The sequence below is a fragment of the Corvus cornix genome, chromosome 5 (assembly GCF_000738735.6).
Source record: "Corvus cornix cornix isolate S_Up_H32 chromosome 5, ASM73873v5, whole genome shotgun sequence".
In the NCBI taxonomy this organism is placed as follows: Eukaryota; Metazoa; Chordata; class Aves; order Passeriformes; family Corvidae; genus Corvus; species Corvus cornix.
In genome coordinates this window covers 47,974,863-47,999,910 of record NC_046335.1, presented here as the reverse complement: position 1 = coordinate 47,999,910, position 25,048 = coordinate 47,974,863, and the positions used below count along the sequence as shown (strand labels likewise).

The 25,048-nt window shown below is 48.3% G+C and overlaps 1 protein-coding gene across 1 annotated transcript in view; it reads right to left on the bottom strand.

Moving 5' to 3' along the window:
• Positions 1–1,418: 1,418 nt before the first annotated feature.
• CD81 (CD81 molecule) overlaps positions 1,419–25,048 on the bottom strand; it is a 33,284-nt gene continuing 9,654 nt past the window's right edge. Inside the window, 7 exon segments of the mRNA XM_039552326.1 lie at positions 1,419–4,838; positions 5,528–5,617; positions 5,950–6,045; positions 6,623–6,730; positions 9,352–9,426; positions 12,189–12,286; positions 24,202–24,316. Of these exon segments, the coding sequence (XP_039408260.1) occupies positions 4,776–4,838; positions 5,528–5,617; positions 5,950–6,045; positions 6,623–6,730; positions 9,352–9,426; positions 12,189–12,286; positions 24,202–24,316 (645 nt within the window). The 3' untranslated portion in view covers positions 1,419–4,775.

The window sequence follows — 25,048 nt, the reverse complement described above, 5'->3', positions numbered from 1 at the left end:
ATCCACGTGGCCTCACATGCTCCGACATGGCAGGACTGCTGTTTTCCAAGGATAACCCATATCTCCACACAACCTTAAAGGGGCCTGCTTTACCCAGTCCTCTCCCAGTATCATATTCAGCTCATCTGTTTCAAGCACATCAATGCCCATACTCAAACCTGAAGTGCAAACAAAGGGGACTGCATTTAGCCAGGGAAGGTTTAAGATCCCAGCTGTAATTCCAGGCTGAGGTCCCAAGGCACACACCCTGGTTGCCAAATACATGCTGTGCTTTGCCAGTTAGTCTCTACTATTGTTTCTCCCCCTCGTACACCAGCCTGGGGCTGACAGTGAGTCACATCAGCTTAATCCTAGCTCCAGAGGCAGGAAGAATTTTATCCCCATCTGGAGCAACAATGCAGTGTCACAATCCAAATGTTTTAAGGCATGAAGCAAACAGCATCACATTCATGGGAAAGCACCTAGAGAGCCAGCTGAGGATGGTATTCCCTGCAGCCCAAATTTTGCTTGAATACAAGAATGAGACAAGCCTGTTCCCTCGGAAGATGTGGCAGAAATCGGTACGCAATGGAAGGAAACAAGATCTGACAACACATCATTAAAAATCCACTAACAAGGGGGAATTGCTTTGTTTCTTTTTTTTTATTGTTTTTAAATATCACTTTTTTTTTCCTTTGCAGAAGTCATTATATCCGACTCCATTAACATTCAGGTAAACAAGTGAAAGAACAACAGATGGGCATGATTTTGTAGCACAGGCAGAGCCGCTGGGAGCAGGGCTTGCCTTTCTTTGCAGCAGCTCAGCCTTGTGCTTCCTCCTTGCTCTCCCTCACCCACATCCCCTCCCTCTCTGTACCGGTGTGGGCTATGGCTGGCAGGACATTCCTGCTTCGAACACAGCACAAAGCCCAAGACAGGACAGAGGAAGGCAGGCAGATGAGGGATCACAGCACCTGGCCTCCCACCTCGCTCTCAGCCAGGCTTGCCCCGATGGTGCGGAGGGGCAGGCAGGGGCAGCAACGGTGGCATTACCAGACCATCCACAAAAAGCAAACCAGCCCAGTCCCTGTCCAGATGGCAGCACAGGGCAGTTTGGGCCATTTTTGGTCATTTTAGGAGGACCCCCTCGAGTGTGTGCAGTATGGCCACCACACCCACCCCCGCCTGCCAAATTTCAGCACAGTCACTCTTTTTTGGAATCCACATTAGCCCCCTTGAGGGGGGGCATAATTGCAGCAGCCACCACTTCTGGCAAGCAGCCTTTTTGCCTTCCCTCAGCACCAGTCCAGATGCATCCTCAGCCTGCCTGCAGGCCCCCCTCCCAGAGGCTGTAAAAACCCATGCTGTTGAAGCCTGGTTCACAAAGCATCCTGGTGTAAGGTTAACTGGTTGTAAAATTGCAGCAGTTCATCACACTATGCACACTATGAGAAATGTTTATTAAATTGATTTTTGTTTCATTTCTTTAAAAAAAAAGGCAGAAAGAAGTTAAACACACTGCTTTGTGGCATGCTCCACAGTATGAAAAAAATCCCAAGCATTCAGTTAAGCTGTCAGCGGCTCTGTTTGACCTTTCGATGCAGTCTTTGAACTCAGACCTGGACAGTTGACACTCCTCATCCCCACCTCAGCTCACAGACATTTTCTCAGCTGCCACTAGCTCCAGGAGGGATGCTTCCATGGAGAGGGAGAGGTTTGTATTTACAGCCTGCAGTTTCATCCTTTCCTTGCTTGCAGGGTGTGGAGAGGAGCAGTACAGGGTGCCATGTTGCACACACAAAGGTGCAGGTATGCAGGAGAGGTGCTGGGGCAGAGCAGGGGTCCTGCCTAGTGGGTTTTCCCCCTTCACCTCAGCCAGCTTTGGGACTGATCAACTGGCAGAAGAGCCCTGTGGCTTTTGGATCCTGAGGGCTTGCAATGGGGTGAGTCCCCTCAGCCCTTCCCAGCTCCCCTTCTAGTTTGTGTAAACTCAGGTCCAGCTTCACAGGAGACCCAAGTGGGTAGTTTTCTTCAGAGAGGGTTTCTCAACTACTTCATTGTTCCTAAGCCTGATGGTTCCTCTCTGTCCCTGTTGTCCCAGGGCTGACTCCTCCAGCTGGGGACCATTCCATCAAGGGTGGGGACTCAGCTGGTAACTAAAGAAAGCATTGTCCTCTCCCTGCAAACATCCTTCTGTCCCCACTCCCACAACCCTTCTCTAGCTGTTCCCCTTCTCGAGCACCTTTCCTGCAGCAGCCACAGAAACAGGAGATGGCCCAGGAAGCTGCCTCTGGAGCTCTCCACAATGGCAAGCCACCTCTGAAATGAGCCAGAGGGTGAATTGCAGCCCCTGTGGGACACAGCCTGAGCAAACTTCCTGCTCTTCCCCCTCTCACAGCTCTCAGATTCCCTCTCCAAGTACCACTTTCTCCCAATTGCTCCTGCCTGGGACAACTCAAACCGTTAAAAGTACAATGTCTGAGGACACAGCTGACCTGCATCGACACCCAGTCTGTCTTCAAACAGAGCTCCAGTTATGTACACAGCATCAACTGAATACTGAACAATATCAAAAATACGGTATAAGGAAAAGAAAACAGAATTGAAATGCTTAATGGCATATTTATACACATTTACCAACAGTCAACAAAAAAGGTGGCAAGTTACACATCCATTCTGTATGCTGACAATCCTGATGCACATACATGTAAACACACATGCTTGGATGATGCATATACATATGGCCACATAACAGAGCAGATGACCTGAAGGAGCTACGCTGGGGAGCAGGGGAAGGGGTTACCTACTGCAGAACCTCGTCTCATTCTCAATGTGCACAACATGGACATTCAGGGCAGTGTTGCTTTAAGGCTATTTCTAAGGCTGAACCTTTTCTTGTCCAACCCCACAATATGAAGATCTGTTGAAGCACTTCCTCCTCTTTACCCAGCACAACTTGATATATATATATATTTATATATTTACCTATATACTTTTTAAAGGCCCTATATACTAAAAGGCAGGAAGAGGAAAGGGGGGAGTAGAAAGGAAGAAAAACTTCTGAATGGATCAGTTTGCCCCAATGCAGGAATCTTCTATTCTGTAGTGGCAACAGCCATGACAGCCACGTGCAGTGGACAAAGTACTAGTTTAAAATGATTGATGATCACAGGTCTCCCTCCCTATCAGACCTGAAGCTCTTTGTTGTGACAAAGGGGGGAGAGTGAAATACTTTAAGAAACAGAAATACTCCTGAAGTGGGGAAAGTGATCACTAATTTAAACTCCTCCCCTTACCTGCTTTCAAGGTGGCAAAAGAGCTGAGAGATACTATAATTTCCAGCTCAAGTGCCCACACGGCTAAGGAAAAGGCTTTGCTTAAAAATATATATCTATAGAACTATACATATAGATCATCTTTTTCGTGACACTCTGATTTTATTACATAGCTCCTGGGTCATTCTCCCCCTCTATCTACATGGTAACAGAGTGGCATATAAAAGAAGCCACATACATTAAAGTGATAACTGAAGTTAACAGATCACAAGAATGTGTTTCAACTGGTGCGATCTAACATGCTAAATTACCTTGATTTTATAAGGTGATCTGCTGTTAATATAACTGGAAGGTCTTAAAAATAACCTTTTTTTTCATAATCAGATTATTACAATTTCTCAGCAATATTACAGTGTGTGACAACATGCTATAATTAAGAATAATTTCACTGAACAAGAGAGTGATGCAAAGATGAAATTTTAAGCATGTATGCAGATGGTTGGGAACACCCAAGCATCATCCTACAGTACATAAAAGCAGGATTTCTAAAGTCAAGGACATTTTATGTTTTCTTCTATTTTCAATATCATTTCTGTGTGAGCATTAGCTTAACAGTGGAAACTTGGTACAGAACTAGATTCTCCTTGAAACATATGTCTATAATGAAAGGACGTTAAACTGAAGGACATTAAAAAAGTAATTTAATTTTCAGGTTTTTGTATTTGAAAAACTGGGACTAAAATTCACCCCCAGCCACTGACCTTTTAATGTAATGAATCAATGGAAATGAGCCAATTTATAAAGTTATAGCCCCAAGAAAAAAAACAAAAAACACAAAACTGAAAAACATTTTTACTCTAGAGAGTAAAAAAGTTTCAGCATGACTTCTGTTAAGGAGTGACCTACTGATGGAAACAGGCTCGAGAGGAACAATGCCTGTGTTTCCCCTGGGATACATTGCACCCCGGCGATGGAGGTTGTATCCTCTCCCCTCCTCTCTCCCAGGCTTTGGGCAGTCAGCCAGGCTTCCCTATGGACAGCTTGGAAATGCCAGGGAGCTGCAGTGATGGTTGGAAAAGATGAGTACAAATTAACAAAAATGCTAAATTCTGCTTCAGCATCCAATTTAAAAAGTTGGTAAAACCAAGGCAAAGTTTTCTGAGACCGGGCTGCAGCCTTCTCCTCCGTACATCTTCCACCAACGTTACTTCTGAGTTACTGGGGGTGGGGAAGGGGGAGGAAGGACCTGATCTCCTGCTACAGCAGCTTTCCCATCACACAAAACTGATGTGTAACTAACTCAGCCACAAAGATACGGGCAAGTTTTATTTATTTAAAACAAACAAAAAAAAAGTACTTCAAAATAAAAATGATAAGTACTGTATGGTAATACTGGAAGCATTTATATACATAATTTTCTTTGTCTGTTGTTGAAATGTCTCCTGGTCACTCGGTGGCACTTGGGGTCCCCTCTAGCGCCGTCTGCCCTGCTCCCCCCTTCCCCTGCCCGGCTCTCACGGCTCAGTAGACGGAGCTGTTCCTTATGCCACAGCACAGCACCATGCTCAGGATCATCTCGAAGATCTGTCAAGGGACACAGGGGCACCAGTGAGGCAACAACCAGCACGATGCAAGAGCTCCCCCATCCCAAGGTCCCCTGCTCCATATTAACACTCTCATGCCAGAGGTAAGGGCAGGGATGCTACTCTTTGTTGCTGTTTTCATATGAAGTTGGCCCATTTGAGGTAAGATGCTGTTCTCCCATCTCTCACTGGCAGCAGTGGTGGTTTTTGGCTTTTTGGCTGCCAGCTACACAGCAAATGCCTCACGATCCCTCCAGCACTATAGCCAAGGCTTTGCACAGATCCTGTGTTACACCCCCACAGCACCTACCCCTCACTAGGGAGAGCAAACCCAATGTGGCAAAGCAAGCAAATCACTTCCCACTGCAGAGCCCAGTGACAAAACATGGCAGCCTGCAGAACAAATGGTTTTGGAGGAGGTTTCAGTGGTGCTCTGCCCTCCTGGCTGGTCTTGCAGGTGGCTCCTGCTCTACTGAGCTTGCCAGGTGCCACCCCTAACACCCCAACTCCCCAGAGGGATGACAAAGCCCTTGGTCTCGTCATGTTCCAGAGCTCTGGGGTACACAGGGCTGGTACTGCATGTGAAGCTGCAGGGGCATCCAGAGGAGAGGGACAGATCCAGCCCAGCTGGAAGAGGACCAGGGTGCCCCAAGGTGGCTTCTCCCTGTCCCACCAGGCTGTCACACTTACCATGATCACAGCAACCACAACCGCAGCAATACCGATCAGGTAGAGCTTCCCGGAGAAGAGCTCATCGATTTTTTTGTGGCAGTTTGTGTTCTGAGGTAGAGAAGCACACCAGTCAGACAGCCTGCTTTCCCCTCATCCACCCCTGGCACCCAGAAAGGCAGGTCAGCTTCCCCCCCCCATCCTGCTTATGTCCCCACATCCTGGCTCCAGGGCTTCCAACCAGACTTCATTCCTCTGCACCTGTGAGTGGCCTCAAGCAGAACCAGCAAATGAAGAACCAAATGGGAACCTTCAACATCCTACACCATCCCCAAATAAATGAAATCTCTACCCTTTATCTATTTCCCAATAAATCCCTAAATTTCCTTAGCAGCCAAGGTTTCCTGCAGTAGCTGTGCTGGCTGAAGAGCAGCTGTGCCTACCTCAAAAAAGCTTTTCAGGGAGTCCTTTCGGCAGAGGTCGTCCCTCCACACAGGAGTGAAAGTCGCTGTTACAATATCAGAACCACAGCAGTCCAGCTACATGGAGAGAGGAAAAAAGAAACAATGGAGAGCCAACATTAGCAGACAGCAAACACTTATGCAGTGTTCTCCCCACCATTACACATTCTTGAAGCCACCCAAGATTGAGGAAGCATCTTGGAGGGGAAAACAAGGGTGGGGAGTTAAGTTCCCAAACGAACTTTTTTCTTTCCATGCAATGCAGTTGCTTCCTACAATAGTTCCAGACAGATCTGGCATAGATATCCTGGATGAGAGTGAAACCAGCTCTCTCCACAGATATTGTTTCCTGCTGAATGGACCAAGTATCAGGATTAATTCCTCAGAGCTACATTCTTCTTCCATTGAATTTTGCTTAAATCAGGGGTACTAAGGTAAAAGGAAGGCAACTTAATCAGAGTTTGGTCCAGAATTCCCAGTACCATGTGATGGAGAGAATACTGAAGAGAGCACAACTCTGCTTCTTAACATGCAAGAACAGCAAACTTGATAGGCTAAGGCCTGCACGCAGCATCATCTGCTTTAGACTCTGCTTTTCCCATCCATTTTCCTGACCTCCATTATGAATTCTCCAGCACGACCACCACCATCTTACCGTTTCATGAAAGGTCTTCACTACAGCTTTGGCATTGTTTGCATCTGGTTCTCCCATGAGCGCTTGTTGAAGCGCTTGATCATAGAACTGCTTCACGTCTTTGGCTATCTAGGAAAGACACAGAAAAAACTCCCTTTCAGCCAGAGGAGGGGGAGGAGGAGACCTATCCAGCAGATGTGCTTGAAGGCTGGATTCCCTCTAATGGCACTTGCAGTAAGATAAGCAGTTTTTAAATAGATTTGGACCCCATTTGTTTGCACAGGCACATGAAAGAAGGCCTGTCTTTCATAGGGCTCAAGCCCCTCCAGCTGTAGCAAATATTAAGAACCCCATCTACCAGCCAGCAGACTCCAGCCAACACTATCCAAGGGCTCCACGGGCTCTGTCTAGCAGATAAAGACAGCCAAGGCCTGGAGGGTGAGCCACAAGATTTGAGATAGCCTTCAGCCCACGTGGATGTGCTGCTGTGCTCAGGAATGCAAAACCAGCTCATTCTGAACCACACACAGACAAAGCAGGCAGGTAAACACATTTCCCACAGAAGTGAGACTCACTGGAAAAGTCAGGAGGAGGTGGGGTGCACAGGCAAGGCTGTCTGGAAATATGGGTACCTCAGCTTATTGAATGGCTCAGAGGGGATTGCAGGAATTTGGGAGAGATTGCACATCAAGGGCTAGTGAGGCAGCTCCTTTGGGTCAGGAGCTTAGGTGCATTCAGATGGATGTAAAATCCTGGCTGGGTCCCTACAGACATCGCTGTCCTGCAAGTGGTTATGTGAGACACCTTATCCATACTCTAACCCTGCCACCTGGCTGATGAACTGCAGCCACCTATGAGGGTTGCTTCACAGTGCAAAAATCTCCTAACTTTCAGGGGAACCGGCCTTGTGACTTCTCCTCTAACATCCTTCAATAACTTGAGAGAGAGATATGAAAGAAGGCCATGCAATAGAAGCAAAAGAAAAACATAAAAGCAAGAAAGGGAGAATGCTTTCCTAGAACATCTGCTCTTGGCAGCACAGGCTGGATTAGCATACGAAAAAAGAAACTGCAGCAAGATGATGCATGATTTCAATCAATTATCCCAGAATTCCTTCATCACTGCTCAAAAAAGTTTGCTTTGGAGGATGATATTCTCCAATCAAACCATTTGATTCTGGTACATAAAAATAAAAAACTTTAAAAGTCCTATTTATTACCTCTCTATTCTGAATCTAAATCATCTCCAAGAAGTCAGGCTGAGGGAGAGAATGCCTCCAGCTCCGTGGAAAAGTGTCCCTTCTGGAAGCACCTCTCTGTGGCTGGGATCATTCAGTGCTTCCCTCCCAGCCTGCATTGCTCCCAACCAAGGCAAGGAGAAGCAAGCCTGCCTTGTGAGCAGAGATTTCAAATAGCCCATTCATCATCAAGGCTGCAAAACCAGCTGATGCCAAGAGACTGCCACCCTTAATTTTAAGCTGCAAAATTAATTTTAGGGGCTGAGGTCATCACTGCTGTACTGAGAAATCCTACATTTCTCAGCTTTATGCTCTGATGGCCAAGCGCTTTCTCCCCACGATGGGACACAACAGCCGTGGGGTCCCTCCTTACTCAGCCTTCACTTTTTTTTGCTGTCAGTTGTAGTTGCACATCTTGGAACCGTCAGGATTCACAAACTAACATCTGCAGGAGGCACAGCCCCTCTTGCAGAGGTTAATTAGTTCACTAAAGTTGCTAGGAAACAGCACCCTGCCTGCATAATAATATGTTTAGCCACAGAAGAGTTTATTCCGGTGAAGTCATGCTCTCTCCTGCTGAACAACTACAAGGGTGTTCCCATTCAGGCCTGTGAGCCATTGCCCACATGCATGTGAGAGCTGAGCAGGCCAGCACCTACTTACACAGCTGGCTTACGTCTCTTAGTAAAGTAAACACATTTCCTACTCTGCCAGAGAGTCTAACCTTAGCTTTGAGCACAAGCAGTCCCCTTCCCTCCTCCAAACCCCTGAGACCCAGTGACCAACACCCAGCCTGCTGCTTGCTGCAGCACAGCCTTGGTTCCCATACCTGGGCAGTTCTGCATTTCGAGACCAAACCTGTGTGTGTGTGAGCACATGTGACCATAGTGAAGGGAAGGTGAGCAGAAACAGAAGCTGAAAAGCTGCCATTTTCAGTTCTACCCTTCAGTTCAGCTCCTCCAGTCAGGAAACTTTATCTGAGCAGTCCCTAGCAGGGTGCCTGGGACAGACACAGGACTTGTACCCCTCACGTGTGCACAGCATACGGATCACAGCAAGCCCAGTGCTGGCAGACAAATGGCCTGAAGCAGGTTATATGATACTGGAGAAGAGCAGGAAGTACCAAGCAATCCCATTAATGCAGGCTCTCCCTGTACGGTACGCCCTCCCTTTGGCACCGAGGAGGTGCAGATGGCTTGCCTTCACAACTTCATGCATGAATCGACTCCCTCTGTGACTGACAGTGTGGCAGCACAGAGGAGACCCAATCGAGACAGGCTATTTTTATTTGAGACATTGCACTACATACCCTAAGGGGCAGCTGCTACCGTGAAATGCTCACATTTAAAGTTCATCAGCCCGGCCAAGAGGAGTGAGGTGGCCTGCCCAGGTCACACCGCTAATCCAAGCCCCTGTTACTCAGACTGGGAACAAAACAGCTCATGCTGGGACCTGCTGCGGTTCTGCCCCAGCCTCCCAGCCCCACAAACAAAGGTTTTAAGAATCGTCTTACTTGGTCTTTGTTGACAAAACCCCAAATTCCAGCCGCAACTTCACAGGCAAACAGGATCACCAGGCAAGTGAAGAACTGCAAAGACAAATCAAGAGAGGGATCCTTAACGTATCTGCAGCAATTAGGTGGGGAGAGGTGTGGAGCAGCACTTCTACTGACAAATCAGAGCAAGGAGTCATCTGGCTTCAAACCATTTTATCTCTCATACATGCACTGAGCCCAAACACATTATCCTGTAACTCATCACATGCCACCCCATGTCCAGACTTCCTGCTAGGATTGCTGAGCAGGGATTATCAAAACCTTTCCCACAAAGGGACTGACAGGGGTGAAGATGCCCTGTGTACAACAAAATACATTGCTCCTCTTCATGTACCTGCAGGACCATCCAGACAAGGTTTCTGCTCTGCCACAAATGCTCCGAGGACTGGAGTTGCCATTGCAGGGTTAAAAGCACATTTCAGCTGCTGAGGAGCTGGTGGTGTCAGGGTGTGATTTATGGCCAGCTCTCTGGCATCCACAGCCCTGCAAGGCTACTGCATTTTTTTGCATAAATACTAATGCTGACGTTTTCCCACAGTCCCACCCCATTTGTGCAATTCCAGAAGTCCTCCCTGCCATCCCCCCGAAGACTTCTCCATCTTTTTGTTCAGATGGCGGGAACGCGTTGTGGTGGTTGGTCTGCTGGACTGGGAATGGGAAGCTGTAAACTCATACATCAGGGTCACATGAGAAGGCAGAGAGAGGCACGCTCCATATGAAGCCAGCATTGCCTCTGTGACAACATCACTCAGTGACTTCTTCCTGGGAAAAGCCCCAAAGTGGGAGAGTTGCCATGGGAGTCAAGAAGCAAAAGATGTGAATGCAGTCAAGGAAAGACAAAATTGCAGTAGAGGGTGGGAAAACAGCCCCTGGCTCCTGAGTGGTCTCTGCTCAAAACACATTCAGGACATTTTCTCCAAGAACAGAGGAAACAGGAGTTCCCAGAATGATGCCATGACCAGGCTCTCATATGTAAAAGCAAAGGGTTATCAGCAAAATGGAAACAAGACTATTAACCTGACAGCAGGAAAGGACTTCCAGCATCCTTGTCTAGTTCCTGAACAATCAACTCCTGTGTAAACATCTATCTATCCCTGATTCTGTAGGAACATCTTTGGAGGACTAGGTCCCACAATTCCCCTGAGGACTCACATCACCCTAAATTGTGGGTGCAATGCACTGTAAGTCTGGTTAAGCACTAGGGCTCATTCTTGCAGTGGCTACCCTCCAGTGAAAGATGGTTTGTTTATCCCAGATTTGGAGGTACAACTTCCTGCAGATTCAGTTCAAGTTGGCTGCAGAACACCAGGAGATGCAGCTTGATGCTATGGGAACATAGTGGTGTTCCCAGCCAGGCAGCTGGCTGTGTCCCAGCCCCTTTCCAGGGAGCAGAGCCTGCTCCATGCCAAGTGGCTCCCTCCTGTCTTCCTCAGGTCTTGCTGCTCAGCTTCCATACCGCCTTTGGCATAGGATTTTGATAGCATGGAGCTTCCTGGTACTTTTCCCTTTTGCAGTAAGCCCAGAGTCACTCCCTCAGCTAGGTGCAGGAAAGGGGAGCACGGCTGCTTCCCTGAAACACGCTGAGGACGCTGCCTGGAATTGTCCTTGGAACACAGTGGGAGCCTTGGCCGGCTGAAAGCATCCTCATGGGGCGTCTCCAGACTTTTCTTGGCAAGACAAGGTGTGAGCAAATACAGGCAGTGCACAGCAGCTAGAGCTGCTAATTTCAGCCAGAGCAGCCGGTTTCCCTGTCAGGCCTCAGCTACGTTGTACCATCTGCCCTTCTAATCCTCTAACTTCAGGAGGGAGTGAGGGGTAATTCAGGGTCTGTAATCACTTGCATTAATAAAACAAAATGAAAATCCAAAGCTGCCAAGCTGTGCTACAACAACCCCTGTCAGATTTGTGTGCAGGCTCCTAGTATTCCCAGCAGCCAAGATAATGCCTGCAAACTCCTACTGCAGCTCCCATCAGACATTCAGAAGTGCTTTATCAACAATATGGAAAAATATCCCCAGATTACTGGGAATCGGCAGCAACCAGAGGTGAAATCATCTGCAGGACTGAGGGAAAGCAGCTCTGTTTCCCTCTGTCCCAGCTGAGCCCACACCCATGAGTTGCTACACTGCCACCAAGAATCCTCCAGCCCAATGAAGCCAAGTGCTGGAAAGTCATTCGAATTTAAAAAAAAAAAAGTTTTACCCTTCCAGTTTATTTTTTATGCATCAAGTTTAAACTGAACCACATGTGAGAACTTGCTTTAAATAAATGGGTCTCCCTTGCTCCCAAGGTAAAGGCTTTTGGTGTGGCTACAGTTTATCCAATTAAACTCATCCTGTGCCAGGAATCCTGAGCTGCTGCCTCACTTCAGTAATGGATTTTCCAGGATGTACCTAGATGTTCTCACTAAGAAATTATGGAAAGTCTTTGCTGTTTCCATGTCCAAACAGATAAAAATAGTAGATGATTCCTTAAAAGAACTAGAATTGCTAGAGGCAGCCTGGAAACGGAGTCATAGGGGATGCTGTAGGGGACACCAGGTAAGAAAGAGGGTTTAGTGGGTGCTTGGTAAGACAGCCAGACCATGGGGAGGGATAAAAGCAAGGCAGGGGTTCACATATAACAGAGGAAGAGTCTCTAAGAATCCTGCTGATCTCACCTAGTTCCACCTACGTGCTCACACATCCTCCCAGCCCTGCTTGTTGGAAAAGACCCCAGCAAGGGAAGCACAGCCATGTGCTGTCCAGCAGGGAAATCTGGGTGCCAAGTGACTTCCAAAGCTGTGTGTCTCTTACCGTTCCCAGAAGACACTGAGACTCCTGAATAGCGCCGTAGCATCCCAGGAATCCCACGAACATCATGACAGCTCCGACTGCGATCAGGATGTAGATTCCTGCAAGGCAGAGCGAGAGGCAGACGCGTTACTGCAGAGCTTTGTCCAGCAGCATCCTCATGCCTGGCTGGACATTCTGGCTCCTGGTGTGGATAATTGTGGATGTGCAGAATTAAGGCTGAGGAGGTGTGAGTAGAGGTGACGGCAGACATAGTAGAACACTAAATACATGAGTTGGGTCTCAAAGTGTTTGAAGCTGCAAGCACCGAAGCTTTAATATCTCCATCACCTCCAAAATCAGAAGAAATGCTGAGAGTAGCACTAGGCAGAGGATGTAGGAGGCAAGACAAGGGCTCTACAGCATCCTCAGAGCTGTAGCACGGAGTTCCCCTGGCATGCTGTTTTAAATATTCAAGCAGAGATGAAAATGATTAGTTAGCATATCTTGTAAAATAAACACTAAGGCACATGGTTTATTTATATTAAACATCCTACAAATATTTATCTGGCTAACATTTTAAAGGCAGACGAACCACAAAACCAAGGGGAAAGTACTGCTTAAGCATCTCACTTAATAAAATCCGGCACTTTTTTGTTATAGGTTCTTCCACAGTGAAGACAACATTTTTTACTTTAACTTATTGAATTTCCACAGGCAACTTGCACCATAACTAGTTCAAAGCTTGAAATGAGGCATTGGGAGTGGTTCAGAAAACAGAGGAATAAGAGTTTATTCATTCAGGAACAAGAGCTTAACTCAAGGCTCAAGTCTGCTGCCATGAGTAATCACCATGGTCTCACCAACCACGAGACTGGTGAAGCTCAGATTATTCAGCCAAACACTACCAGCTCAGTTAAATTTGACACAGCTCTCTCCTGGTGTATCCCTTATATTTAGTGCATTTTTGGTTAACTAATATTCTCAAGTATTGTGGTTATACTACTCTCTAAGTGAATCTTATTTCTCATTCAAAAGCAATTTGATACATGCAAAAAATTACAAACAAGGTAAGACTGCAGTCACTATTTCTAATGGACAGTGAGGGGAAAAAAAGAATCATCATGAGGATAAAAAAACATGGGGCATCTCAGAGGTACCAGCAACACAGTGATTCTTACTAGTGGTTGGGAGACACATCCCTTCAATGAAATGTTTTCTTCTGTTATGAGTGAGAATGTTTTATAGTTATTAATCAGACTGTCAGCTCTCCTTTAGGAACAGCTCTAACATAAACAGAGCTCAAGATTAAAACTGTTTGTACATGCTCGCGATGTTTAAGGTTTTTCTTATCTCTGTAGCTTTTAAACAGTCTTCTGATAATTAAAGTGCAAAGTCTAAAGGCCATGCACTGAGAGCAGAGTCAAGTCAAGTCAACCCTTCTCTAAAACACCAGATACACAATAACGGTCTCCACTTGTTTAACATTCCCTTACGTATTCTTCAAACTTGGGACAGGCTGGACTTTGGCTCCCCCTTCTTCCCTCTTCGAAACAAAAATCACCAGCATGCCAAAAGCACAAGCGCCGATGCAAGAGCTGACTTGGCGAGAGGCGGCGACGGAAGCACCACCCCAGTGGCTCCCGCGCTGGGACTCTCCGGTGTTTCTCAGCAGCACCGTGCTCACTCTATTTTTAGGTACTGCAGGAGGGAGGAAGCCAGCAGCAGGGGAAGTGCCACAATGGAGCACACTGACCCTGCAGGAAGCCCCTCTTCCCAAAACCTGATGGGAGCTGTGGCCGGAGACACCAACATCCTTGCGGCAACACTGTCAGCAAAGGGGGCCGGAGGCACAAGCTGCACCTCCTGATGTGTTCTGAAGGGGTTTCAGGAGCCATGAAAACCATAACAGGCAAAAAGGTCCCCAAGCGGGCATGAGACACCTCCTTAGGTGAAGGTGTGCAAAGAAAGGAAAAACAAGCAGAAGAAACCTCCCAGGAGAGTTTCTTGGAAAGGACAGGCCAGCAGATAAAGTTTTGCAGGCCCGGCTGAAGTGGAAGGAGGTGGTTTTGTCCCAGTGGCTGGAGATGACATGAGGTGGAGCAGCTGTGGCAGCTGGGCAAGGAGACAGCGTGGCAAGCAGTGGGCTGGGCTGTGTGGGGGATGGAGGGCCCCCAAAGGGCCTGGTGGGGGTGGGAAGGCATTAATAAATCCTGTACAATGAAGGCCGTCTGCTGGACACCTGCCAAGCCCCAGAGACACTGATGGTCAGACTGTCAGACACTGCATAACTGCTGTCTCACAAAGAACAACATACCAGGAGTGGTGTCCCAAAAAACAGTCTGCTCACTGTCACCAGAAGCTGCTAATGCCCAAGAACCAGCCCTTGCCACTCCAGCTTGTACCAGAGAGGCTGCTGGCTTGGGTTTTCAACCCAAACCATGGCAGATTTTTCTTTTTTAAGCCCTGGGTAGTTCAACTGAAGAGTCTCCATCACAAGTCAGAAAATCAACTTTCCTTATCCCTGACTGCAGCAGTTTCTGACTTCTCTGACTAGGAGAATAGAGAGAAGACAAAGCTGAGCTGGGGACAAGTCATTTCCACATCTGAGAAGTCACTATTCAAGCTGGTTAGCCCAATAGATGGGTAAGAAGTAGATGCACCACATTTGAAGACCAAGCAGCATGATGCTGGGACCCCAACAACCAAGTCACCACAGACAGAAGATTTTATTCTCAATTTTTTAAAAATAAACACTGAAGGCACCTTCTAGGCTTAACAAATATCGCCAGGAGATCACAATTATAGAGCAACCCAGGTTGAAGGGACCTCAAATGATCACTTGGTCCAACCTTTCAAGAGAATGGGAACCTTAGGTGGCACTATCCAGAATCCTGCCCGATTATATCTTGAAAACCTCCAGTGATAGGGACTCTTATCATGTCCCTGGGGAGGTTTTTCCAGTGAATGATTGTTCTCACTGTAAAAAATGTTTTCCTGATATTGAGATCATCAGGAGAACACAGGACCCACTGGTGGCTAGGAAAGTTTTGCTCTGAAAACTAGGAAATGAAGGCCCAGTGAGAACCTCAACTGATGGAGAAAACTAAGAAGAAACACAGACAGTTGCTGTTTCAGAGAAGTTTTCCAGTGACCTCTGTACTTGCTTCCTCCTGAGATTTCTGGCAGCTTCAAAAAAACAAGACCAATCCTGACCTGCTGAACTCCCACCCCAGGCAGGCTGTGCAGACCTTGGACTGTCAAGTGAAGCTTCCCGCTTCTCTCCCTGCTCTCACTTCAGCAGCTCCTCATCAGAGCCAGCACCGCTGTGAAGTGAGGAAACAGCAAGAAGGAAAGGAGGGGAGGGAAGATGTGCACCACGTGCAGCTTCCTGACCGGAGCCCAGCGGATGCGAGCAGTGCGGTGGGAGCGGCAGGAACGCGCAGCAGGCGGGAGAGAGGGCAGCGATGAGCGGTCTGATCTTGGCAAACCACAAGGAAACCCTGGAAGGTTTCTGGAATAAAGGCCAGCTTCATTCCCAGGCACAAACAAGCAGCCATTATGGAGTCGCCTTTTGTTACCAAGGGCCACAGCACAACAGCCTCTCCTGGGAGGCAGCAGGGCAGGACTCTGCTCCAGAGTTTATTTAAAAACAAGCACAAAATATTTACTGCAACAATAGCATCTTGTATGAGGAATGCCAGTGGCGTTTCTCCACAAAAATGCCATGCTGGAGGCTGAGAAAGCAAAGGAAGGCAATCCAAGTGCCCAACCACATGCTTGAATGGTGTTTGCTTTCCACACCCATCCCTCCCCTCAAGGAATGGGACTGGTGGGGAGGTCTCCACTTCCAGACTGGGTGCCAGGCAGCTGGGGGACTATTTCACAGCAATCACGGCACAGACTGGAACGACCAAGCCCTTTTCCCAGAAAGCAGCCTGACACATCTTTGCTTTCATTCTTGGCACACAGGACGATGACGCCTAGTGTGGTTTTGGGCTCCGTGTCTGTGAGCAAGGCACCTGTCATCCCTATCCTGAACAGCACATTATCCTCCTCAAAGTCAGAGGAAACTCCTCACAAGCCTTCCCCTCCTCTGTGTAAGCATCAGAGACTGGTTAACCCCTAAAATCCTCTCCCGGGTGAGGAACTCTTGACTAAAACGCTATTTCCTCCTTCAGGGCTCCACCCAAACTGGCACAATTTGGCGTGAGCAAGGCTCCATCTGCCTTTCACATGCCACTTCCCAGCTCATTTTTATTGCAGCTTTCTCAGGGGTTTTACAAGAAGCAGCGCTGTTTGCCGTAAACAAAAAGTAAAATGAGAGAGGAATAAACTGCAAGCTGCAGTGCCCACAGCCATGCTGCCCCCTCACACAGCAGCAGTACATAACCCTGGGAACAGCTGGAGCTGCAGCAGCAGGTACAGAGAGCAAATCATGTACAGGTGTTCATGGTACCAAGGCACCTCCATGACAAACAAGAAACATTGCTACAACCGCCACACATACCCAGCCACACACCAAAGCAAGCTGTGAGCCTCAGGACCAGCATCTTGGAGTCGGGGAAGTCAGAGGAGTGGTGTCAATACTGCCTGGAGTCCTCTTTCTCCTTTTGAGATGAAGCCTTTGAGCAGAAAGCTTTAGGAGAGAGTTCAACCACTCTTAGCTTCACCTCCTCATCTGAATTCAAAGCAGGAACACAGGAACCATGATATGATCTCTTCACTCAAGAGCATCAGGACATGATGAGAAAAAGCAGCAGCAGTGGACCAAACACTATCCCCCTTTCCCCAGTACAACAGGGCATGTGCTGCTTCGGGCTGCAGGGATCTCATAAAGCTTTAGGAAAGCCCCCAAACATCAGAGCCAGGGAACTGACAGTAATTGAGCACTTCTCTTGGTTTAGTCCTAGGTGGAAAAGGGATAAAAAGCAGCCAAGAGGCCAGCTTAGCTCCCAGCTCAAGCAGATGATGCTTCCATGGAGGGCCCTTTACCTGCAGGCCAGGTAGGGAAGCAGGATGCTCAGTGTGGCAGCAGGGAAGCGAGAGAAAAAGGTAGTATTCAGTGTCAGTACTTGCTTTGGCATTAAAGCAGCATAGCTGATGCCTGCAGGGTTGTAAAACCATGTCCTGTCCCTGCTGAGAGGTAAAGAAAACAAGAAGAAATAAACAGTCTTAAAAAAAGGACACGATGAAAAAACAAATAAAAGGAGGAACAAGCACAGGAGCATCCCTCTAAAATAAGCAGGGAGCAGGCCAGCCCTGGCCAGCTCTCCTCCCATGCCCCGCCATCCCTGTCAGAGATGCTGGGCAGCTGCAGGCATGGGCATTCCTGGACAGCACCCTACTTCTCCCCTCATTTCAATCCTCTCCCAGCATCTTTAACTCACTAGTCTAATGGAAGCCAGTCACTGCCCCCAGGTCACCGTGGCAATATTTCCAAAAGACAAAAAAGAAATCAAATAAGAAATCCCCCCTCAGCATGACACAATGCTTCCTGGGAAAGCCAGGCAGCTCTTCAAGCTGCGCCTGCCCTCCCCATGGGATGGGCTTTAAAAAGGGGCTGAGAGCAGAGGAAAGAGAGATGTTTATTCTCCCAGCAGGCTCCTGCGGAGAGACTCTGCTCATCCAAGAGTTTTGCAAGCCTCTGAGGAAAGGAGGGAGGCTTCAGTGCCACCCTGCCGTTGCTCCTGGCCTGGAGATGCTGAACATCACTGGGCTCATCACCACTGCAGCTGCAGGGAAGGGTGGGACCATCAGACAATGGCAGGGAGACTCCCTCCTACTCCACACCATCCATCGTGGAAGAACACTCTTCCCTGTAGCCAAAGAAATGACCATGATGTTCTTCCTTGCAGCTTGGGGGCACGATATAGGCAGGGAGTGGAAAGTCCCTCCAGGGCAGGGTTGAGGCAGGAAAAAGATGGCTGCGCGAGCCAGCCAGCAGAGGAGGATATCCTAGGCATTTTTGTCCAGTTGCCCAGTGGAATTGGCCCAGCAGAGCTGGCAGTGCTTTCTTGAAAGTGGGGTGAGAGAGAGGGGGGCTGGAAAAAGAGAGGGTTTGCTGGAAGATGACAAGTGGGAATCCCCTCCATTCCCCTCCACCCCCTTTCCCAAGGAAAACATTGCTGCTCTGTAGCTGCTAATGACTTCCAGATGGAGCAATAGGATCACAAAGCATGGAGAGCTCTCATGGGGAGATGAAAGCCTGGACATGCTGCCCTCATCTGCAAGAACAAGGCAAGAAGAAGCCATGGGCACCTCTCTGTCAGAAAAACAAAGGGATGGTGGGGAAAGCCCCAAAGAATGTCCTCGTGTGCACACACTTATACCCAAATCCCCTCCACAGAGGTCCACAGTCACGTTTCTTCTCCTCTGCCTACCCAGGAAACCTCCCAGGAAGGAGATTTAAGTTTTGTAAAGTCAGCATACCTACAAAAGCTGGGAGGAAGTCTGTGGCACATCTCCAGGACTGGCATGGACAAAGGTGGCACAGCACAGGAGAGCCAGGCTGGAATACGCTGGCCCATCCTCTGCTGCCCCAGCCTAGAGCGCTTCTGGACATTTCAATGTGCCCTGGGGTTCCACCCACTAAGAGAGCACAAATCCCACTGGAGGGTTCCTTGTAGGCTTTGCATGCTTTAAACATGGTGGAGGTTTTCTAAGGAAAACTGCCAAAGCTACAGGTTTAAACAGCTCTGCAGAGCAAGGAGCCACCTCTGGCACAGGTTCAGGGCAGCAAAGCCAATGAGAGGGGACAAAGGAGAAGAACAACTACATTAGTTGTAGTTGGATAGATCTGAACCCAAAATAACCTGATGGTACTAATGTATTTTTAAAGTCATAACCAGTTTTAGTCTGCAGAGTTGACTTGATCACAACAAAGGTAGAATGAATTACAATTAAATGGAAATCAAATGGAAATGCAATGAAATAACATGTTGCTTTCTTAATAGAAATTGAATTCTGTGATAAGAATACAAAAAAAAAAAAATTGTACTCTCAGATACATGATGTAAGCCAGAAAGGAAAGTACTAAAAAAGTGTTTTGCCTTAAAACTACTATTTTAAAAAGAATTCCAGTGTTATTGAAGGAGTTGATCTGACGGTGATTAGAGGAAAATCTAGAACAAGTAAATCTCAGCTTTTGGGTTTTTTTTTCTTTAAGGGACTAAATAATTAAATTGTCCTCAACTGTAAGTAAGTTTATTTCCAAGACAGAAAAATGCATGTACTTCTAAAAATCCACACATATATTATTTTTTAAATAATCCATTTTGCTCATGTGGTTCAAGGCCAAATGCAGACCTTGGTCTCCACTGCCAAGCACGCAAGCCTGGTGACAGCTCATGTGTCTGGTGGAAAATCTCCAACACAGGGGGCCTTGAAAAAGTAGAGCACAAATGGGTGAGAGAAGAAACCAGTCCTGAACCAGCTGTGTGCATCCACAGGGATCCCTGCAGTGCCTCATGCCAGAGCTGAAGGTGGTTTTTCCCTGGTGTTTATTACAGAACCTACAAACCAGGAGCCTCAGGCTCTTCTCTAGTCCTTTCACAAAGAGTTCAGCAAAAGATGTGCTGTTGAGTCTAACCCCACAATGCACGGAAGTTGGCACCATCTCTAAAAGATGCCTATCGTTTCCAGAGGGATGGGGACAAGGATTGGAGCAGGAACAGAAACCAAGACCTTCTCATTGCTCATGGCAGGTGCACAGCCACTGGAGCACTGTGGACCTCTAGAGCCTTTTCAACACACTGGAGCTCTGCTGAGCCCCCTCTGCAATGAAAATCTCCCTGAAACCCCAGAAATCACTGCTTTTCTGGCCCATTCTCTGCTGTTCCAGCCTATACCACTGAAAAGGCTAATTAAGCTAAATTAGCTAAAAAGGCTAATTAAGTTATGGATAGAAGGGACAGCTCCTCCACAACCATTTAGCCAACACAAGTCTGTCTCAGTGATAAGCTGGGATGCTCTGCACTGCTGGGCATGTCTGGGACCCATGGCAAGAGTGGCCAAGGCATCCTCATGCGCTGTAAGGACAATGGGCACACCTGGGGAAAGAGCTCTGAGAGCTGTCCCCATCCCTACCCTATGCACTGCCACTTAGCAGACCCTCCTCTCTGCAAGGGTCAGATTTCACTGAGCCCAGCAAAACCTCATGACAGGACTTCCAAAATCCTGAAGACAACCATGAAAGCTTCAGTTCAACTCAGATAAGTACTCACTTGTAAGAAAGACTTCAAAGCCTCCCTGTGCTTTGTGGCCCATTGATTCTAGACCAGTCTGCATGAAAAGCAGCTTGAACTTGTTTCCAGGGCAGAAATCATTATCCTGGATTGTATTTGTTCCAAGGAGGATGGTGAAGACAGTCTGATTCACCTCCTGAGAGAGCCTGTGTTCCCATTAGCCGGTGTCCCTTCCACGCCTCAGTAGCGCTCACAGGCACATTCACCACCTTAGTCCCAGGCCACTGCTGCTCTCAGCTGTGCCCCACCTGCCTCCCTCAGGCTTTGCTGCCTGACTGGCTTGGGAGCTGGATCAACATTACCTAGGGAACTCCCCCACCAAAAAAAAAAAACTCTCTTGCCTTTCTGTTGGGACAGTGACACCCAGCAGGATGACAGGGAGAGGCAGCGGTGGCAGCAGGCTCAATGGCCAAGCTTAGCCCACTGCTGTAGGCCTGTCTGAAACCTCACACCCCTCCCCTGTGCCACCATGCTCCAGGGAGGAGACACTACCCAGCAGAGGATTTACTAATAAAATACAAAGGACCTAGATGGAAGCAAAACTAACCCCTTCCTCACCCCAAAAGCTAAGCAGGAAACCACAGCCCAGCTCAGGACACTTTTGCACTCCTCATCGTGGCTGGCCACACTCCCAGGGCCGAGCTAATTAGAGCCACAGGTCGTGTTGCCCTGTGACTTGCTGTGAGCAGCTGGAGGCAGATTTCCTATTTTGGATCTGGCAGGAGAGAGTGGAGCCGAGACCATCCAGCTGCTGTGCTCCATTCCTCGCTAGGCAGCTTGAGGGAAAGCACAGGAAGGGCAGCAGCAGGGACGAGAACCCAGTGATGCTCCCAGCACACAGGCAGCCCAGCAAGGGGGAAGTGGGAAACCGTGGGGTGTGGGTCTAAGGCAAACAAGAGCTGAGGTTTTTATTCCTGCCCTCCTCAAAGCATTTCACCCACAACAGCCGTCTCCAGGCATCACATAACCAAATGTTTGAAGGACAGGGAACCTAGCTTTTTCCTCCCACTTGTCATCCCACCAAGAAAGGGCAAAAGCAGTAAGTCCAGAGTCACTTGCCTCTTCAAGATCCCCAGGTGCTCTTAAAACCAGCGACACCACAGCACTAACTTATTGTGGAGAGATCAGAACTGCTCCAATTTGTACCGGTGTCTGCAGAGAGAGACCAGCTCAGCCTTCTTCTATGGGCTCTCCTAAGACACTGAATCACAGTTTTGTTGTTTGTTTGGGTTTTTTTCAATGGTACTTTAATGTGTAGGATCAGTAAATATCTGAGAAGCGGTTAACCAGTTGTTAGCAACTTATCAATGCCTCTAGCTATCCTGAAGGATGTTTTCGGCCTTGTGACCAACACCTTCCCAGCCTCCAGACAGACAAAGCATTCCAGACACAGTGTTATCCAAGAGCAAGAAGGATTTTGGTTTCTGAATTTCAAATAAAGCAAGTAAGTGCATATCAGACCATAAGCCAAGCTCAGATGAAGAACAAGTATTTTCCTTTACAGTTATGAAAGCATGGAACTCAGGTGCTCCAGCTATCCTCATCCCTGGCACTGGAATTTATTTACAGTCCTGAAGGAGTTAAAGCATTTGCTGGAGCACTGGATCCACAGCCAAAATGGAAGTGTCAAAAGCCAAGACTGGAACAAGTGGTTAGGGGATCAGATGGTTTGCACGCCGTGCTGAGGAAAAGCCTGTGAACAAGGGCCTGTTTAATAACCTCCCAAGCCAGCCCACAAGACAACTCGCTGCATGCAATGCCAAAGTGCTGGGGAGGAGGGGTAGTGCTTGTGGGAAACCCCAGCCCGCAGAGCCCCTTCCCTGTGGCTGGAAAGGCGAGCAGGGGAACAGCTGCCTGTGCCCTAGGGGCTAACGGGGTGACTGCTGAGATGGTCCTGTCTGGGAGCTGAGGGCAAGGACTGCTCCTCTACTCCTGCTCCTGCTGGAGCCTCAAGTGTCATGCCTGGTACTCTGTAACTTCCCTGCTCGCCACAGCCTCTTTCTCCCATTTCCCCATCACCCTCAAATCCATTATTTTTACTCTCCCATAACACACAGACACACTGGAAAAATAGCCTTTAAGAAACAGCTCCAGCTTTGGGGCAGGGGAAAGGACACAAAAAGAAACCAAGAGATGCCAAGTCCCTGCTTTCCTACTTCCCTTTCTCACTCAGTACACACCCTATGATAGAAGTTTTCCTCCTTGGACAGTGTTTATTGCTTCCCCCTGTTCCTGCAGCACTGCAGCAAAGCCTGGCTGGCCTTTAAAAGCCTCCTGACAAATCCCGGGACCAGCGCCCTGTGCCAGACACCAAAAAGTGGTTTGCAAAGGAAAAAGAAAACAACAGAGCTCTGGAGGCCAAGCCCAGAGAAGTTCCCATTCCCAAAAGCAGGAACATTGTGTACATGTGCATATTGCACACCAGAGGAGAAAAAGGAAGGAATATCAGTTGTAGGAGAGAGGAAAAAAGGGGGATGGGGGGGTGGAGCAGGGTTGGGGGGGAAGCAAAAAGAAATCCCAGCCTTCAGACTCCAGAGGTCTGGCTGGGAAAGGCAGCAACTGAAAGAAATGCTCTGCTGTTATTATTGCATGGAAATTACAGCTGCCAGAAGGAATCCAGGCCAATCTGTTGCTGAATAGAACTTTAAAAAGACAGCCAGTCTCAAATCATGGGCTGCTCACGGGTGTTGGAAAGTCAGTGCGGTGGTGTGACCCACAGTCCTTCCCCAACTCCTTCTAAACAGCGAAGGCCGAGGACAAAGACAAAATAAAAAGGAGTGGAAGAGTAAAAGATACTCAACAGGCAGGAGGGAAGGACTGTGCCCCACACTCCAGGTCCCCCAGGTTTAGGGAGAAAGTGTTACCTAGGGAGATATCAGTTGTTAGCCCCCCCAAAAGAAGGAGAGGTTTGGACTGGCTCCTGGAAAGGAGAGAGTTTAACTTCTTATGAGATCTACAAAGGGGAAATGCTGCAAATAGAGCTCTGGGTGTGAGGCAGGAGAGACAGCAAGACAGAAAAACTCACAGCTATTTACAGCAGGAACACCTTCTGTAACCAGGGACGGGCAGGGAGAGGGCTCAGGCATGCTGTTTCATGGGCAAGCAGGGAAACACAAAGGAAAACCCTTTCCAGAAAGTAATTTTAGCTACAGGTGAGAACAGGACATTGGATCAGACGATGTTCCCAGCCCCGTCAGCTTGTGCTCCAAGCCAGCTCCTGACTGGCAGCCAGCCCCTCCTGCAAGCTGCTCCCCCTTGTCTGTGAGGGATCATTGGAGAACAGGGGACAAACCGGGGGTTTCAGCTTCCAGCATGCCAGCATGCTGTCAAATTAACAAAAATCATGCTAAGCTTAATCGTAGCGCACAGAGGCTCCACCTGCCCCTCCTGGAGAACATGAGTCACATGCTCACCAAGCTTCACTTTCTACTGCCAGGCACTCTGTCGGCTACTTTTACATCCCTTTGGATAGGAAACGAGACACGCTTCCAAGAAGTCCCCCCTCTTCCCAAATGTGCTCTGGAGAAAACCCATTACACCACAACACGTCTTTTTGCGTTTTCAGCTGATGTGGATTTGGACTCTGCGCTCGGGCCACGGCCAACATTTATCGAAGGCTTTGGCTGGCACAGCAGGGGATATTTTGGAGAGTACGAGGGCAGCAGGAGGTATTTTCATTGTGACCTCCTTGATGCTCACCTGGAGCTTTCCGCCCTGCTTTTGGGTACACTGCAGCCCACCCTGGGGCACAACACCGAAGCAGCACCACCAGCACCCCCACAGCTACTCACCAACGTAGAAGGTGTTGGGGGCCTGCTTGTCCCCCAGCTGCAGGTACAGGATATTTGTTGTCTGCGAGTCATGGCGGAGCCACAGGGCCACTCCCAGGATGATGCCTCCAGCCAGCTGGGGAGAAAACAGAGGGAAGCAAGGGTTACCCACTGTTCCAGCCACATCGGACCCAGACTCACAGTTTTTTGGTGGGAGCAGACTTGCTTTTCATCTTCCCACAAATATACAAGAACATCCTTTCTGACCATCATCCCACCCCTGCAACATGCTTTGTGCCCCACAGATCATAGGCCGTATCACCTTCCCTGCTTTATGAGAAGACCCCTCATTCTGGGGATGTGCAAAGCCCTTTCCAGTTCTTGCAGGAGATTTCTTTCCCAAGAGGTATTTTATTATGCCACTTAAATGGAAGGCTCGGCCTTACCCAAGCAGAAGGAGACATGCCACTAAGATTTTTAGGAGAGCTTTTCAACAGAAGTCAGGATCAGCCCCAATTACTCCCTTTTTCCAATGGGCTGTTATCATCCCATTCCATTTCTCTGTGAGGTACAAACAGAAAGTGCGGGAATTTTTCCTCTCTGCCCCCAAGTCTTGCATGCACACAACTTCCCATCCAGGCTTCCAGTCGAACACACCTAGTGTTCGCCTGGCACACAGGGCTTTCCTTAATGTCCTAATACAGGAATTGAAGCAGAGCAAGGCGTGGGTTCGGGCCAAGGCACCATCACACCACTTTTGGGGGCCTCCAGGCCAAGACTGCTGCCTTGGCCATGCTGTCCAACAGCAGAAGAGCAGCGCAGCCACATACACGGGTGCACACTGAGACGTAGGACTGACCAGGGCAGG